Source organism: Triturus cristatus, chromosome 1_2, assembly GCF_964204655.1.
Source record: "Triturus cristatus chromosome 1_2, aTriCri1.1, whole genome shotgun sequence".
Taxonomy (NCBI): domain Eukaryota; kingdom Metazoa; phylum Chordata; class Amphibia; order Caudata; family Salamandridae; genus Triturus; species Triturus cristatus.
The window spans coordinates 763646001-763663409 of record NC_140580.1 but is presented as its reverse complement, the minus strand read 5'-3'; the positions used below and the strand labels follow the sequence as shown (position 1 = coordinate 763663409).

At 44.9% G+C, this 17409-nt stretch overlaps 1 protein-coding gene across 2 annotated transcripts in view; it reads left to right on the top strand.

Annotated features, from left to right (window-relative positions):
- The window catches only part of LOC146867980 (dual specificity protein phosphatase 13B-like), a 69856-nt gene that overhangs the window by 27434 nt on the left and 25013 nt on the right, over nucleotides 1-17409 (top strand). Inside the window, exon 2 of one of the 2 annotated variants that reach the window (XM_085608741.1) lies at nucleotides 11200-11370. In XM_085608741.1, the coding sequence (XP_085464867.1) occupies nucleotides 11201-11370 (170 nt within the window). In that variant the 5' untranslated portion in view covers nucleotide 11200. Of the gene's footprint in view, nucleotides 1-11199; nucleotides 11398-17409 lie in introns of both variants that reach the window. The other variant, XM_085608739.1, reaches the window with a different exon arrangement.

Genomic DNA, 17409 nt, shown 5'->3' with positions numbered 1-17409 from the left:
TAGGAGACGTTAGATTTTGGTGAAAACGGCTGTTTTCGCCAAAATCCAACGTCTGCTAAAATCATGTGGGCTGCCTTGTAAATATCGCGATGTAAACATCAGCGATATTTGCAAGGTAGTCCATCCGGGGTACGCCCAGTAACGCCCACTTTGCATCTCATTGGAGATGCAAAGGGAGGCGTTGGGAAAAAGGGTGCTAACATGTGATCATGCATGTTAGCACCCTCTTGTAAATAGGGCGCTGGTTTTATCTCCGCTTTTTTGGCTTTGTAAGCCAAAAAAGCAGAGATAAAGCCCTTGTAAATATGCCCCTCAGTCTCCCTACTTATACAGACGTAAAGTGACAACCTGACTTTTGACGCATCATGGACGCATTGTCCCTGGGTGCCATTTTCTTCATCAACACCGAAGTAAGGAGCCAAGGCTGCATGTCCAAAAACAGCGCATGACCTCCCCTGTGACAGTAAGGAACTGACGCATCACCTCCCCTGTAGCAGTAAGGAACCAATGCATTGCCTGCTTTTTCAGTGCTTCAGTGCCTCAGCTCCCCAGCACCTCGCATTGACCTTGATTTTTTACGCATCCAAAATACTTTGTCCTGATCAAGCGCAAGCACTGATTTTTAAGAACTGAACTTTATTTAATCCTTGGAAATTCATATCTTGACTTGTGTATGTGGAATTTTTGTTGTTTGATCTTGTTTTGTTCAGATAACTATTGGCTATTTTTCAGAACTGGGGTGGAGTCCTTTTGTAGTGTTTTCACTGGTTTATTGAGTGTGTGTGTGTGTGTGTGTGTGTGTGTGTACAAATACTTGACACATTGTCTCTGGGATAAGCCTGAATGCTCTGTGCCAAGCTACCAAGGGAGTAAGCAGGGTTTATTTTAGGTGTGTAACTTACTTACCCTGACTGGAGTGAGGGTCCCTACTTGTACAGGGTGCAAATCACTGCCAACTAAAGACCCCATTTATAACACTGGAGGTAAGTAACTTGTTGGAAAAGTAGAGTTTTAGGCCTATGCGCACACAAGATGTTAGACTAGTAAGTTTCTAAAAGTATGCTATGTTGCACCAAGGTGCATTTAGCACTTATGTGTGCCTCTTCTTGTCTTTTTCAGTACCAAAGGGAGCATTGGTTAAATTTGCTCTTACTATAGAGATTATTGCTGAGTTTATTAGCTGGGAATCTGCCCATCGAACCCCTTCAAGAGTTTTGGGCAGAATGGCCCTTTAACATTTGCCCTGTAATTGGTGTCAGTGAGTTATGAATAAAGCTCTGTTGTGCTGATCCAGCGCAAAGGGGCACATTTACATATCCTCCCTGCGTCACGGACCCGACATCACTCTTACTCATTCACGCATGCATTCATTGGTGGGGCCCATAACACCAACACTCATACGTCTCACTCGAATCTGCACCCAGGAGGAAGACAAGAAGCGCTGGACATGTGGGGGTACCTTATTACCTATGGAAAAGGAAATTCTTTACAGTATGTATTTTTTTTTTACATCAGTATCTATAGAATCCTAACCTTAGCATCAAGGCACTCCACCACTTGGTCGATGGACCAATTAGTTGGACTGCAGGGGCGTAACACAGGCCCCCGCAGCCCCCGCGTTGCGGGGGGGCCCCGCGCTCCAGGGGCCCCCTCACTTCATCAAGGAGAATTAAAACATGCCCGGCCTCTTAATAAATTAAATGGTGCACTGCACACGGGACGCACGTACCACGGGCCTGAGGGTCAGGAGAGAGGCTCGCCTGAGCCTCTCTCTCATTATAATTAAATGGTGCGCAAGTTACAGCAGCGCAGTGCACACGAGCGGGCCCCGGCCGGGCCTCTGCCTGCCCTGCTTTGACCTCCGAGCCTCTTCATTCAGGAATAGGTGCGTGGGCCCGGTGAGGCTCTGCTGCTGCTTTTTATAATATATTAAATAAATGGTGTGGGCAGGTGCGCGCGGCGCGTAGTTGTCTCCATGACGCGTCTACGCAGTGCGCGGTCTCGGGGCTGGTGACCGATCAATGAACTGCCTTGCTGGCCCCTGATTGAAGTTATTGTGCGCAATGCGGGGCGCGCGTTTCTAAAAGTGCGGCGTGCGCTTGAGACTTGGGTGTGGCTACTACGCTGAGAAGGACGATCCCGTCCCGACCATAATAATTTAAAATATTCCTAACCCGTGGCCTGCCTGGCTAGCCTTGCCCTGCTGCCAGTGCCTTCTCTGCTGCTGTGCCCGGCCCGCTCCCGCCTACCTCTGAAGAGTGAAGCTGCAGCCTGCAGGCCAGGCCTGCCCAGCCCCAGCCCCAGCCCCAGCCCCAGCCCTCAGGTCAAGAGGTGAGTCTGCGTCCGAGGCTGCGAGCCTAGGCAGGAGTGGTCCGTGGGTGGTGGAGTCTCAGTGGGTGGTGGGTGGGGATTCGGATACAACATTAATTTGGGAATGAGGGAAGCCATCATGTTGGGGCCCGGCCGGGAATAAAAGGATAACACAGTGTATCAGTCAGATACAGTTCCAAGGTAAAACGGTGCGATGGGTGGGGAGTGCAGTGAGTAGGAGATTTGATGATCTGGGGGGGGGGGGTGGTCTGCAGGTGAACTGAGTGTAGAGGGCAGAACCTCAGTGAGGGTGCTGTCGAGTGGGGGAGTGGCATAATGTGCGTAGCTAGATGCGGGGCAGGGAGTGTTCAGGGTAGTGGGCCGGTTAGATAAGAAATGCAGTATGGATGAATGTAAACATCATAGGGCTGCTGTTATTTATGGGCTGATGTTCCCGCCGGAACGTGGGGACCCAATCACTCCTCTCACATGATAGCGCATGGCATGTGTTCTCTCTTTTTTGATACCACAGCTTCCGGGGTCCTGGCGCATCTGGGCAGTGGGGGGGGGGGGCTCACAAGTGGGGCTATATAGAAGGCTGGCGAAGGAGCTCATGGTATAGAATTGCTGGCAGCAGCAGAGACTTGTCAGCGGCCTTCCAATTGTTGGTGCCCTCGAGGTGCAGCTGGGGGTTGAGGGCCGGTGGTATTGAGTGGGGGATGCAGAGGTGAAACCGGGTAATAAATAGTTTGTTGCATAAGGAAGAGAGATTAGAATGGAGAGTGGTGCGATAGGAAGCATCGGTGAAGAGTAAGAGAAGAAAGTGGGAGACACAACAGAAAAAGAGAAGGAAAAGTTGAGATATAAGTGAGAGGGGAAAAGACAGACCAGTGAGAGAAATCCGAAGAAAGGAAATATGGAATGAGAGACCTAGAGACTGACAGAGAGTAAGATTGAGAGGAGTGAGGTGAGGTCGGTGATGGGTGAACAAGTAGAATGAAAGGAGAAAGAGAGAAAGGAGTGACGAAGATAGAGGAAAGAAAGGGGGAGAGGCAAGTGCAAGCAACTTTATTTAAAAACGCTGCAATAGCTTTGGAAGAACGTTTATTTAAAACGCTGCAAGACATTTATGTAAAAAAAAAGTGGCAAGATATTGGAGAGACAATCTATCAAGCACGCAGCAATAACTTAGACATTGGCATCTCTTATATTGCCATTGGATTTAATTTGATTGTGAGGGACTCGAAATGGAGGGGGTAGAAAAGAAATGGGTGAAGTCATTATTTCTTATCTGAAAATATTCAACTTCGCTCCTAGAACACACACTCGTTTAAAATTAAAGGCTGCACATTGTCCACAGAAGTAGCACATACTCTACCTCTCCCTCCATCTATCTCCTTCTCCCTCCCTCTATCTCCCTCTACCTCCCTCTCCTTTTCCCTCCCTCTCCCTCTCTGTCCCTCCCTCTCCCTCTCTGTCCCTCCCTCTACCTCTACCTCCCTCTCCCTCTACCTCTCTGTCCCTCCCTCCCTCCCTCCCTCTTCCTCCCTCCCTCTACCTCCCTCTACCTCGACCTTCCTCTACCCCTCTGTCCCTCCCTCTCTGTCCCTCCCTCTCCCTCTCTATCCCACCCTCTCCCCCTTTGTCCCTCCCTCTCTGTCCCTCCCTCTCCCTCTCTCTACCTACCTCTACCTCCCTCTCCCTCCCTCTGTCCCTCCCTCTCTACCTCCCTCTCCCTGTCCCTCCCTCTCCATCTACCCCCTCTCCCTCCCTCTCTCTCTACCTCGCTTACCTCCCTCCCTCCACCTCCCTCTCCCTCCCTCCACCTCCCTGCCTCTACCTTCCTCTCTCTACCTCTATGTCGCTATCGGTTTGTCTCTGTCCCTATCTGTCTGTATCTGTCCCTATCTGTCTCTGTCTTTATCTGTCGTCTAGGCGCAATTGTCCAGATTCTGAATGTGCTTACATCCAGACGTGCAACGCCCATTGAGCTCAAAGGGCTACAGCCCTAGCCATTCCCCCTCTTACCCCGTCATGTGTGGCAGCCCGGACTGAGACAGCTTCCCGGCGCACACAGCCGCACCTGAGTACTTCACAGGTCTTCCATTTGCTTGTTAATGAGGCGTTGTTGTTTTATTTCACCTTTTCTTACAGCCCCTTCATCTCCACTCTGCCTAGAAACGACAAGGCAAGGTCCGTGGTCCGCCAATGAAGGCCTGCCAGGCCTCTGGCGGCCCACGGGCCGTACTATGAGTACCGCCGATGTAATTAGTTTACACAACTTTAAAATACTTTTTGAGTGCTTTGAACTTGTATTTGCTATTTTGTCAGCTAGAAATTACAGCAAACCTAACCACACAACACAGTATGGTTTACTCCCATTCAAGATGAACAACAGCAGAGGAGTGCCCGAGGCCTCTGACCTTTCCCTCCCCACAAAGACCTTCTCGGATTCTCACAAGCAGGAACGCATGCTCTCCCGCCCCCGATCGCAGGACCAGCACTTTCCACATTATTATTTGGATTGATACTATTTATCTGACATGGGGTTTGACTTCCTTTCGTCTTGCACCAGAGAATCAGGTAAACCAAGCAGACAGAACCAGCAGCAACGTCTACACTGCACCTGCAGCACCCTCTGCTTGTGTAGCTCCCCTCCCCGGATTGTGACACTGCCTAGGCCCAGCACACGCCAGAGGTGCAACTGTAGGGCAGGAAGGCCACACACTCGAAATCGGTGAAACTGCGTCATCAGAGGAAAGCTGTGTGTGGCTGTTCATGTTTTAATGCGGAAAGCATGGACATCAATGCCCAAAAATGCCAGGGATAGTGAAAGTAACATCAGACACCCTTTGACCATGTGGTATCACAGTGTTGACCTGCATTCCTAGACACTGTGGCTGACCCTCAACAGCCCCTATTTGCTGCTGGTGAGCGCAGATAGGCTGTCTGTGGCAACAGTACCCTGCGGCCAGCCTGTATGGCGTTTGCTTCGTCACTCTCCCCATTGGCTATGTCACAGTAAGTGTTACTGTCAAGAGGTGAAAGGCGTCCAATGTGCAGCACAGGGCACCCATCTCAATGCGCACAAGAACGCACGGAGAGCGCTAAGCGCAGAGTCCACAGGATGCAATATTTATCTTATGCACAGCACCTACTTCTCATTATGTGATGCACCTCTGCATACCTTTGCAAACTGGATTCAGAGGCTTATTTTTTTCTGGTTCCAGGCATTACACCCTGGGCCTATTCCTTACATTTTAAATTTACATTTACTGCAGTAGCGCGAGAAGGCATTTCATGAAAAAGAATGAAGATAAAGTAGGGTTGCTAAAAGAAAAATACAGCCATGTGTTTAAAGACACTGAAAGACCCCGTCTTGACACTAAGTAAGGTTGTAAATAAAAATGTCTGAATTCATTTGTAATGTGACTTTTCTGTCTTTGTTCCCTTTAATTATCAGTCATGAATCATTCAGGCAGCCCTAAAACACAAGTGTTTTCTATTTATGTTTGCTGTTGGAAGTATGCACAGATAAGTGCTGAAAATACGGCTTTAGGTGACTGCTTATTTTTGTCCTGTATGGGGCATTAAAATGAGCTGGCAACCCTAATTATTAGACTGGAAGTTTGTTGCAGGATCAGCACATTATTTCCTACACCCTTGATCCCTATTAATGCCAGAATAACAATAGTTTAACTTTGGTTTCTGCTGTACCAGCCTTCAAACTCTGCAATTAATTTCACCAGGCTCCTGCAAGTACTGTTCCTACTCATAGTCGGATTTTCTATATGTATCTGTCCTTTGAATCACATGAGGAAGCAGTAAGTAATATGGTATTCTGCCAGTATTTCATATTGTTCGCTTATATATAGGCTAGCTCAATATTCTGAACGTACATTTATAGAGGCAAGTAGAAATGTATTCAGTTTAACCTGACTATATGCACCCCCTTGGCACTTTATTTTGCACAGACAAAAGGGGCATCATTTGAGTAAGCAGCTTTGTTTATTTTGCTGCTTAGCTTGTTATTGTTTTGCCGGTCACTTAAATATTTGTGACTTTATGCACAAACGAAAGGGGCATACTTTGTCGACTTGTTTAATGTTCATGCTGCTAAACTTGTTTTAGTTTTTACCACTCGCGGTGAAATATTTGCACCTTTATGCACAAATAAAAGGGTCATTGTTTGACTGGACAGGTTTGTTTATGTTGCTAAATTGTTATTACTTTACCAGGCACTTTGAAATATTTATACCTTCATGCACAATCAAAAGGGGAATTAGTCTGACTAAATAGGTTTGATTTATGTATGCTGGTGCTTGCTGTACGTGTTGTTTTACCAGTCAGTTTGAAATATTTGCACCTTCATGCACAAACCAAGAGGCATTGGTTTGATTTTTGTATGCTGCTGCCTGCTGAACTTGTTACTGTTTTGCTAGTCACTTTGAAATATTTGGGCCTTCAAAAAGGGAATTGTTAATTTAAACTGGTTTGATTATTGTATGGTGCTGTAGTTGTTGTTTACCATTTGCTTTGAAATATATGTGCCTTTATGCGCACACCAAACGGGGAGTTGTTTTAGTAACCTGGCTTCATTTTTGCATACTGCTGGACTTGTTTTTATCATGCACTTTGAAAGTATTTTTATCTTGATGCAAGAAGAAATTAGATTGTTTTACAAAACATGCTTGATTTTTGTATATTGCTGGACCGGTGATTGCTTTATTTTGCACTTTGGAAGTGTTTGCGCTTTTCTTTTGCTTTACCAACTACAGTTTGTATAGATTGTCATTAGGTACTTGCTGATATGGTTTGTTTTTATTCTACATGCAGTGTTATTTATGGTGTTGCTTGCACTTGTCTGTAATACGTATGCCTTAAATCTTGTATTTAGCATTGTTTACACTACAGGCATGATGAATTAAAACAGACAAAACATCTGCATCAATGTTCTGAAGCATCCAAACAGTGTTCTTCCTCAGCCTTGTTTGCCTGCCTGTTTTCTAATGCTTACTAATAAAGACATGATGGTCGGAATAGAAACTGCTTCCTCAGTTCACGTTATCATACACAACCCTTGACAGTCGCTAGTGTGTGGCATGCAGATAATTCACTAGTCTATTTCTCTTGACTTTCGCAGGATACTGAGTTATATCTTGTGTTCTTCTCATGTATATTGTCAGTCGAGTTTTTATGGAATTGCAGGTTTGGGTTTGTCTTTCAAAGTTTCAATGTATTGTCTATTAATGTCAATTCTATTTCAGACCCTTCATAGTTATTCTTCAGCCAGAGGCAGTTCCTGAGACAATAGGATCACTCCTTGGCATTGTTCTGATTGCTGCCTCAGTTAAATAATCTGCTTCTAACAGTATTGTTAAAAATGGCATAGCTTGTATGTTACGAGTATTTCCCATTTTTTCATTAGAACATAGAGAAAGACAATATAGAGGCATTACATTTAAATGTTGGAGGTTTCAAATCAAAATATACTAGATTTCAGGGTGGTTGGGGAAAGTGGTAGGTGGGGGCTGGGCCGCCGGGGGGGGCCCCCTCCATGTGCTTTGCAGGGGGGCCCCCTCAAGTTTCGTTACGCCACTGTTGGACTGGTTGATGGTGATTTAGAACCAGCTAAAACACATTAAAGTTTCGGATTCTTTAATCCCTACCTTACCTTAAGAATCACAAACTCATTTTCTGTTAATCAATGTTTAGTTTATCTAATTAATTTGCTTTCATTTGCATAATCAACCTTTTGGTCAACACAAAGTTCAAATTTGATTATTCAGTACAATTCAGCATGACAATTATATTTACCTAAATCCTAATTTTTAGCGACCATTAGCCCTGCATAAATCAAAGCTCTTCCGATATGACCCTCCAATCGAATGCAGGCTAAAACCCGATCAGTCCGGAGAATAGTTCTTTTGCTCCGCACGACACAGTCCCAAAGATCTCCGGGGACCTGACCCTCGTGCAAGCAAATCGATCAATGGGATTTGGACCACACTCCTGGAACGCAACAACGACGACGACGACACCCATCTACTAACCCCCCTTTTATAATAAATTTTGATAATCCTACTACATTTGCTACTTTGGAAACGGCTCCGATTGGTCGAGCCATCAAATTTGCAAATACCTGTGGTTTTTCGAAAAGTTCCTTGGTTCCCATACTCTACTGAAGATGTCATCTATGGCTGGGACAGTTCTCATGTGAAAGGGTCCAAAGTATCCATCTTACAGTTACTTGTAATAGGTGTCTTTTGTTTCCTTTCAGTCATACTTGTTGAACTTTGGCAGTCCTCCATGTTCCTATTATTGACAAGGAACACTGTGACTTGGTCAAAAGGACGCCTGGAGATCTTCGGTGCCATCAGAGTCTGCGCAGTAGGCATCGCACTCACACGACGGTGGCCACTTCCGAACTCCATTTTGGATTTTGTGGTCTGGTAGGCCCGAACGCCAACTTAAGCGAAACAAACACAAAGAATAATTAATATACGGAAATGAAGATTCTAATGTTTAAACCCACACTAATCCCTTTATATATTAGTGTTTTCCTAGCTTATAGCAACATTTAAAGCAATAATACTCACCATTTTGTCCTAGCAGGAGCGCAAAAACATCACAAAAAGCAATATAACCATGCATTTTTCTATATCAACACAACCTACCGTTAATATGTGTACCACAGTTATTGATGAGGGTTATTTGCCATGCAATTTGCATCTTAGTCCCACGTGCAATTTGTGTTTATTAAAGTGTAAGGTTGGTTAATTTAAACACGGCACACAATTAATATACTTTTAGTAACTAGAAAGTTACGTAATTAGTATTTTCATACAAAATAGAGAAGGTATACACAATTTTGTTTAACCTGCTCCACCAATTCCCCTTTGGTGATTTTTTAATATCACCACAAATCCCCCTAAATTTCAATTAAAATTTTTATGGAAATGATGTCTCAGTTCCCTTACAACATGTTATGTTACATCACTGTTTCTCCCATCTCATCCTCTTTTGCCTTCTTATACATACTTTCTTTCCATTCTTCCAGTTCTATATCTCCCCTCTCTCTTTCCTTTCTCTCCTTTTCTCTCTTTCTGGTTACTTCTCTTTTTATTTTATTTTGTAATTTTCTTCTTTTTATACATATACAACCTAATCTCAATATTAATACTAATATTGCCACACAAGTTACTGGAATTAGAATCTTGCCTATAAATGTACTACCTAATTTAACTAAGAAGTTCTTAATAGTAAAAGCGCGAGTGAGAAAAAACGCCACTCTACGGAGTTTTTCAGAACTCCGCATGCTGCAAACTCAGCAAGCGTAGCAGGATTTCACACCCAGGCCTAGTAGAGTGTCGTAAAGTACAGTGGTTGGTGTAGTGTGCAGTGGCGAACAGTGGTACAGAGTAAAGTGACAGAGTGCAATGGTGTAGAGTAGAATGGTGTAGACTGCTGTGACATACAGTAGAATGCTTCCTAGTAGTGTTTAGTGGCATAGAGTGGAGTGGCATAGAGCAGAGTGTCGTAGAGTGCAGTGGTGCAGAGTAGATTAGAGTGGCTTGGCGTATAGTACAGTAGCATAGACTGGATGGATGCAGAGTAGAGTGGCGTTAAGTTATATGGCGGAGAGAGCAGTGTTGCAGAGTAGAGTAACGTAGAGTGAAAAGTCATAGAGTGAAGTGGTGCAGAGTAGAGTGGAGGGAAGTGGTGTAAAGTGCAGAGGCAAAAGAGTGGAGGGATGCAGAGTAGAGGGTTGTAGAGTGCATTGGCATAGAGTAGAATCATGCAGTGGCGTAGAGTATAGTAGAGTGGTGTAAAGTACAAAAGAGTGGCGTAGAGTGCAATAGAATGGCATAGACTGAAGAGGTGTAGAGTGCAGTCATGCAGAGTAGAGTGCAGTGGTGCAGAATAAAGTGACGTAGGGTGTTGTGATGTAGAGTAGACTGTTGTAGAGTATAGTGTCATAAAGTGCAGTTGTTCAAGGTAGTTAGCGTAGGCACAGTGGTGTAGGGTGCATTGGCTTTGAGTAAAGTGGTGTAGAGTAAATTAACATAGAGTGCAGTGGTTTAGAGTAGAGTAGCATACAATAGAGTGCAGTATTGTAGAGTGGCACAGCGTAGCGTGCAGTGGCATAGAGTGAAGTGGCACACAGTAGAGTGGCGTAGAGTGCAGTGGCATAGAGTACATTGTTTAAGACTGAAGTGGAGTGGTGCAGGGCAGATTATAGTGGTGCAGGGTAGAGTGTAGTGGCGTAGAGCGCAGTGGCGTAGAGTAGAGTGGCGCACCACTGATTGCAGTGGTGTAGAATGGAGGGGCACAGGGTAGGGTGACATGGAGTTTAGTGGTATAGTGGAGTGTCATAGAGTGCAGTGGTGCATAATAGAGTGGGGTAATGTGCACTGGCATAGAATAGAGTGATGCAGAGTAGAGTAGAGGGGCATAGAGTAAAGTGGTGTAGAGTGCAGTGGTTCACAGTAGATTAGAGTGGCGTAGAGTGCAGAAGAGTGGTGCAGAGTAGAGTGCAGTGGTATAGAGTAAAGTAGCACAGAGTAAAGTAGCTGGGGCAGAAAGGGGACATTGAGATGGGTTGGATGACTAGGAAAACGATGAGAAAAGGGTCTATGAGAGGGATAGAGAAATCGAGAAATATATTGGGGAACGTGGGTGTTGGTGGGGAGGTTTAACCAGGAGATGGATAGGGAAATGGGGTAAGTGATGGGATGGGCAAAAGCAGTGAGGTCTGCTTGAGTTGAGAACTTTAAAAAACTAGCTTAATAAATGATTTCTATGATTTTGGAAAGCAGAAATGGAATGAAACTCTAAAAAGTTAAGCACTGGATATTCTAATTCAATATTTCTTTGCTTTTGTTCCAGAATGGCGAAAAATGTGTCCTCCAAAGATGACTTCCTAAGCAATACCTGTGGCCGAAGAGGGAAATGTTATGAAACTCCTCCTCTGGCTGACCTTCAAATGATGCTCTGGACACACAGGAAATCAACTGGGCATGTGAACCAAGTGTGGCCCAACCTCTACCTGGGTGACAGGTACGCCCAACTTCCAGAATGCTGCAGGTAGGATCAACCTCTACCTAAATGGATGGAAAGCCTGACCTCCACCAGCAAGACTGAAAGGTCCAACCTCTAACCAATGGAAGGGTAGGTCAAACCTCCCCTTGGAGATATGTAGGCCCTGCTTTCACCTGGAAGACAGGTAAACTTAAGGAATGTATGGGGGAATGGCAAAGCCAGTGTGGTATACCTAGTAATCCATCTTTGGTCTGGGAGATCCGTACCCCTGATCTCCAGTTTTGGAACTGGCTTACCCAACTTCTACTTGGTGGGCAGAAAAAAGGCAAGCCCAAAATGCTTACTGGACACTGGTAGCTCCAGCCTCCACCAAAGAGACAGGCAGAGCATAACTCTTCCTGCTGACAGGTACACCCAACTTTTAACTAAGGGACGAGCAGCCGCAACCTCCAACTAGTTCACCCAAGGAACAAGTAGGTCTAGTCTATACATGTTAATAGTTAGGCTCTCCTTCAACTGGGAGACAGCGTGTCCCACTTCACCTTGAGGGATCGGCTGGTTCACCCTCTATAGTGAAAGGATGTAAGTAGGCTGAGCTCTAACTGGGGATAGGTTGACACAATTTCTACCTGAGACCTAGATAGGCTCAGCCTTCACTTTCAGCACATGAATGTGATAAAAACTTTCTTATTTAATACCCACCGGTGGGGAATTTGCATTCAATAAAAAATAAACCAATTGATTCTCCAAACTCATCAGGTACAACACACCACTACCAAATAATGAAATGTGAATAATTCATATATATTAAATTGTGCAAGGCATGACATATAAACACACAAGGTTGGAGAATCAATTTGGTTTCTTTTTCATTGAAGGCAAACCCCCCACTGGTGGGTATTAAATAAGAAAGGTTTTTTTGACAAACCATGCAGCAGAATCATTGTTCGCTTACTGTAACTATCCCCAGGTTCTGTGCCTCTAACTGGGTTACCCCATTGATATTAATGGTCCTTATGTGTGACAGGCAGGTCCAAATGATAGCATGGATTACCAAACCCAATTTATAGCTGGGCACAGGTGGATACAGTCTCTGCTTGGAGACATTATACTGACCTTTTCCCATAGGATAAGTAGGCCCTCCATTCCCATTCAACAGCCAAATAAATGTTTTAAGCTGTAGAGAGGGCATGTCAGCTCCAATGATCAGCAAGAACTAGCCAGAATCCTCCTCTCAGCCACCTCACTGCAAAACCACCTTCACTTGCATTTTGGAGGGCGGATGTCTTTTCAATTGACACATTCGCAATTCATCATCATGCACCATTGGGTCCTCCAGATTGTCAGACAAGGCTTTGCCCTTCCCTTCCAGAACGTGCCTCTTCTCATCCTCCATGTTCCCTCTGTCACCATGGATGACCATGCTTCCATTCTGCAACAGGAAGATCACACTCTGTTAGCCAACGGAGCAGTGGAATTGGTTTGAAAGCAGGAGATCTGTCAGGGATGCTACCCTTGTTATTTCCTTGTTCCTGAAGGAAGATGGTGGTCTCTGCCCATTCTGGAACTTTGCATTCTGAATTTCTTCCTCTGCAAGTAGTTCAAGATGCATTCTCTTTTGCATGTCTTTTTGACTTTGAACCTGGACAAATGCATGGTGTTGTTCAAATTGAAGGATGCATATTTGCATATACAAATCTTGAAGTCACACAGGAGTACCTGCATTGTGTGGTGAACGACAGCATGGTAAAGTTTATGGTTCTTGGATTTGGGCTAACAAGTCTTCTATAGTGGGGATTTTCTGAAGGAGTAGACCTATTTATTTCTTCCCTTATCCCTCTTTGTTATGCTTTAACCTGGAACACAGCTATTGAGTGCGTGTACAGTTGCCCCTTGCAGCTGTTTACTTTGTAGATTTCTCATTGATCCAACTCACCGCCCCAGGGTCGTGTAGCTGTGATAAGGTTCCAAGTTAGTTTTGATATAATTTAATGTTGGTCAATCTTATCAGCCTTCTCTCAGTCTCTGAGGGAGTGATAAAAAGGATGAAGAACTGACGTCAGTGCACCTGGATGGCACATTACTTGTCTCCATGATGTCATATCCGAGGCATATGTCAGAGTGAAGTCGGGGCCAAGGCATTATATATCGGCTTGAAAGAGCTATTTCATCTTTCCAGATCTAGTCAGGCATCTGAAGGAGCTCTCTATAGGAGAGGACTTTGCAGATAGATTATTAACCAGAAAGTTTGTTAATGGATATTAGACCTGGCATCTTTTGGCGGGATTTCCCCTGTCTTTTTGCTTCTGACCTCCTGTTTTTGACTGTCGGCTGCATTTTGTTTTAGCTGGTTTTAGGATTCTGGGCACTTTACAACTGCTGACCAGTACTGCCTGTGAAAACTGTAATGGTAATTGGTTTCTCCATGATTGGCATATCTGATTTTCCAGTAAGTCCCTAGTAAAGTGCACTGTGTGTGCCCAGGGCCTGTGAATCAAATGCTACTAGTGGGCCTGCAGCACTGATTGTGCCACCCACAAGAGTACCCTTGCAAATATGTCTCAGACCTGCCACCACAGTGTCTGCATTTGCAGTTTTCAACTGCCATTTCTACCTGGCAAGTGTACCCACTTGCAAGGCCCAAACCATCCCTTTTACTACATGCAAGGTGCCTGTAAGGTAGGACCTAGGTAGTCCCATGGGCAGGGTGCAGTGTATTTAAAAGGTAGGACATGTTCTGCTGTGTTTTACGTGTCCTGGTTGTGAAAAACTGCAAATTTCTTTTTTCACTATAGCAAGGTCTATCTCTCCCATAGGTTAGCATTAGATCTGCCTTGTTACATCTTACAAGCGTATCCTCCAATTAGGAGCTGATAGAAAATTGAAGTTTGGGGTCTCTGGACTTACAATTTAAAAATACATCTTTTAGTCAAGTTGTTTTTTAAATTGCAGGTTCTTACATTAACCATTCTGTTCCTCTGTCAATCTGCTGAATACACGTCTGTGTTAGGATGACAGTTGGGCTGTTTATGCATTCACTCTAGACAATTACACAAAGGGAGCTTAGGTGTGCCCTGCATATCCTGATGGCCTATCACCAGGCTGAAGGGCATTCCTGAGGTAGAGTGGTGGGTGGAGCTGACACTGGATAAGGCTGTGCCTGTCCTCAGACAAAGACATCTCCACCCCATGTAGTTTGTCTGGAGCCAGGGCGGGGAAAGGCAGGGTCTCGTGCACATCAGAGACTGACCTTTGAAGTTTGCCTACTTCAAAGACTAAAATGGGTATGAATACTGGACCTGTGACCCCATATCTTGAGAACACTTCTGGACTGAGTACATTCTGTCAGGAAGAAGAGCTAGATAACCTGTCAGGAGGGAATGCCACTTTGCTGGTTGTTTTGCTGTGTTGTCCTGCTTACAATGCAGGCTCTAGCTTTTTGTCACAGCACCTCCGAAGAAGTGCCACTGCGTGAGTCTGGAGCATCGCATCACCAAAATCCGTGATGAACCGCACCGTCGCAACTCCAACACAGAGCCTGCTTCAGCGCTGTGGAATCGACGCAGCACAACCTGACTTTTGACGCATCATGGACGCATTGTCCCTGGGTGCCATTTTCTTCATAAACACCGCAGTAAGGAGCCAAGGCTGCATGTCCAAAAGCAGCGCATGACCTCCCCTGTGACAGTAAGGAACTGACACATCACTTCCCCTATCAAGCAGTAAGGAATCAATGCCTCACCTCCCCTGTAGCAGTAAGGAACCAATGCATCACCTGCTTTTCCAGTGCTTCAGTGCCTCAGCTCCCCAGCACCTCGCATTGACCTTGTTTTTTAACGCATCCATAATACTTTGTCCTGATCAAGCGCAACCATTGATTTTTAAGAACTGAACTTTATTTAATCCTTGAAAATTCATATTTTGACTTGTGTATGTGGGATTTTTGTCATTTAATCTTGTTTTGTTCAGATAACTATTGGCTATTTTTCAGAACTGGGGTGGAGTCCTTTTGTAGTGTTTTCACTGGTTTATTGTGTGTGTGTGTGTGTGTGTGTACAAATACTTGACACATTGTCTCTGGGATAAGCCTGAATGTTCTGTGCCAAGCTACCAAGGGAGTGAGCAGGGTTTATCTTAGGTGTGTAACTTACTTACCCTGACTGGAGTGAGGGTCCCCACTTGTACAGGGTGCAAATCACTGCCAACTAAAGACCCCATTTATAACACTGGAGGTAAGTAACTTGTTGAAAAAGTAGAGTTTTAGGCCTATGCGCGCACAAGATGCTAGACTAGTAAATTTCTAGAAGTATGCTAATTTGCACCAAGGTGCATTTAGCACTTATGTGTGCCTCTTCTTGTCTTTTTCAGTACCAAAGGGAGCATTGGTTAAATTTGATTTTACTATAGAGATTATTGCTGAGTTTATTAGCTGGGAATCTGCCCATCGAACCCTTTCAAGAGTTTTGGGCAGAATGGCCCTTTAACATGTGCCCTGTAATTGGTGTCAGTGAGTTATGAATAAAGCTCTTTTCTGCTTATGTAGGAAACTATAAGCAGCCAAGGCTTACTCATCATAGCTGTGCCCTATGGCTTAGTGCTGGTATACGTGTGCTGCCGACCAGGAAAAAGGTGCATTAACAGAGCTGTTTGGTACTCTTGATATTGCAGAGTACTGCAATGTGCTACAAGTAGGCTTGTGGTGCATAAGAAGTGCTTAGATGGAGCTGGTGGTTACTGGTAAGGTCCACGACACTCATTTTTGGGGACAAGTTCTTATTTTCCTCATCAGACTTTGACCCAAAGCAGGATAGAGAACAACATAAAACAAGGAAGTAAGGAGAGAGACCGGCAGAAACATGTTACGAAGAAAGAAAGCAGGGATGGGAAAGCCCTGGAAGAGTGAGATAATGGCACAAGGAGTGTCTAATAGTGGCTGAGAGGCATGAGGTGAAATCAAGACTACATGGCCTTAGTATTTGGCACCCAACATTTGACAGTGCTATCTGTGGGCTTCTGACCAAAGCTTTGGCACCGGCACTTATAACTTTAAAATTTTTAGCCCAGATTTAGTAAGGGCTTGCGTCGAGTCACGCAAGGCGATGCAATCCCTTAAGTCTGATATACTATGCCACACAGAGCCATCTTGTATGGCTCTGCCAGATGTAGTAAGCCACCTTGTATGGCTCTGCCAGACGTAGTAAATCTGGAGTAACACAATGCACCGCAAGTCGCTGCTTTGCGTTACTTTACGCTGGGAAGGATTTCTGTGGGTGGAGTGTGAGTGTTCCCCGTATCCCCTCATGGATTTTGGTGCATTCCCAGATTTACTAACCCTAGAAAACCTGAGAATGCGTCAAAATACTACTCCTTCCCAGATGAGGTGTAACGAGGAAAAAAAGGTTTATTTGTCTTTGTTTTTTTCCTCATTCTAAGAGGATTGTTTCTGTGCAGGAAGGTGTCCCTTCCTGCACAAAAATAATATTGGCTGTAATGCAGATATCCTTGCACCATGGTGCAAAGGTGCCTGCATTGGTGCTAAGTAACACTCAGTACCCCAGCACAGGGAGAGAGCAGGATTGTGTCATATCTTAGTAGATATGGAGCATTCATGCCCTCTCCATTTGACACAGCGCAGCAAGTTGTCTTGCGTTGTGTTGTGTCAAATGTTAGTAAATCTGCCCTTAAGCACTTTGCAAATGCATCAGTTTATATCAGTCCCAATAGTGGAGTAGCTGTCGCAGCTGAATGTAGCGATTGACGTGCATTGACAGGGCTTGGTGCAGGTCACAGCACTCGAGCAGCATTGGGAGGTGCAGGTTATGACAGTGGTGCATTGTCAGATCACTGTGCAGCCCCAGTATTTACGGGAATGGATACCGTACAGGAGCAGAGTGGAATACATTGCTGCTCAGCAGCTGCCTTGCCTGTTCTGAATTGATTACAAGCAGGAGTGGTGGTCCTTAGGGACAGACTGCTAATACTTCACACATTTGCAAGCTTACAGCCTGCAGGTTTTGTAATTACCCAAGGGTTCTGCTCCACCCTAACACTGCCCAT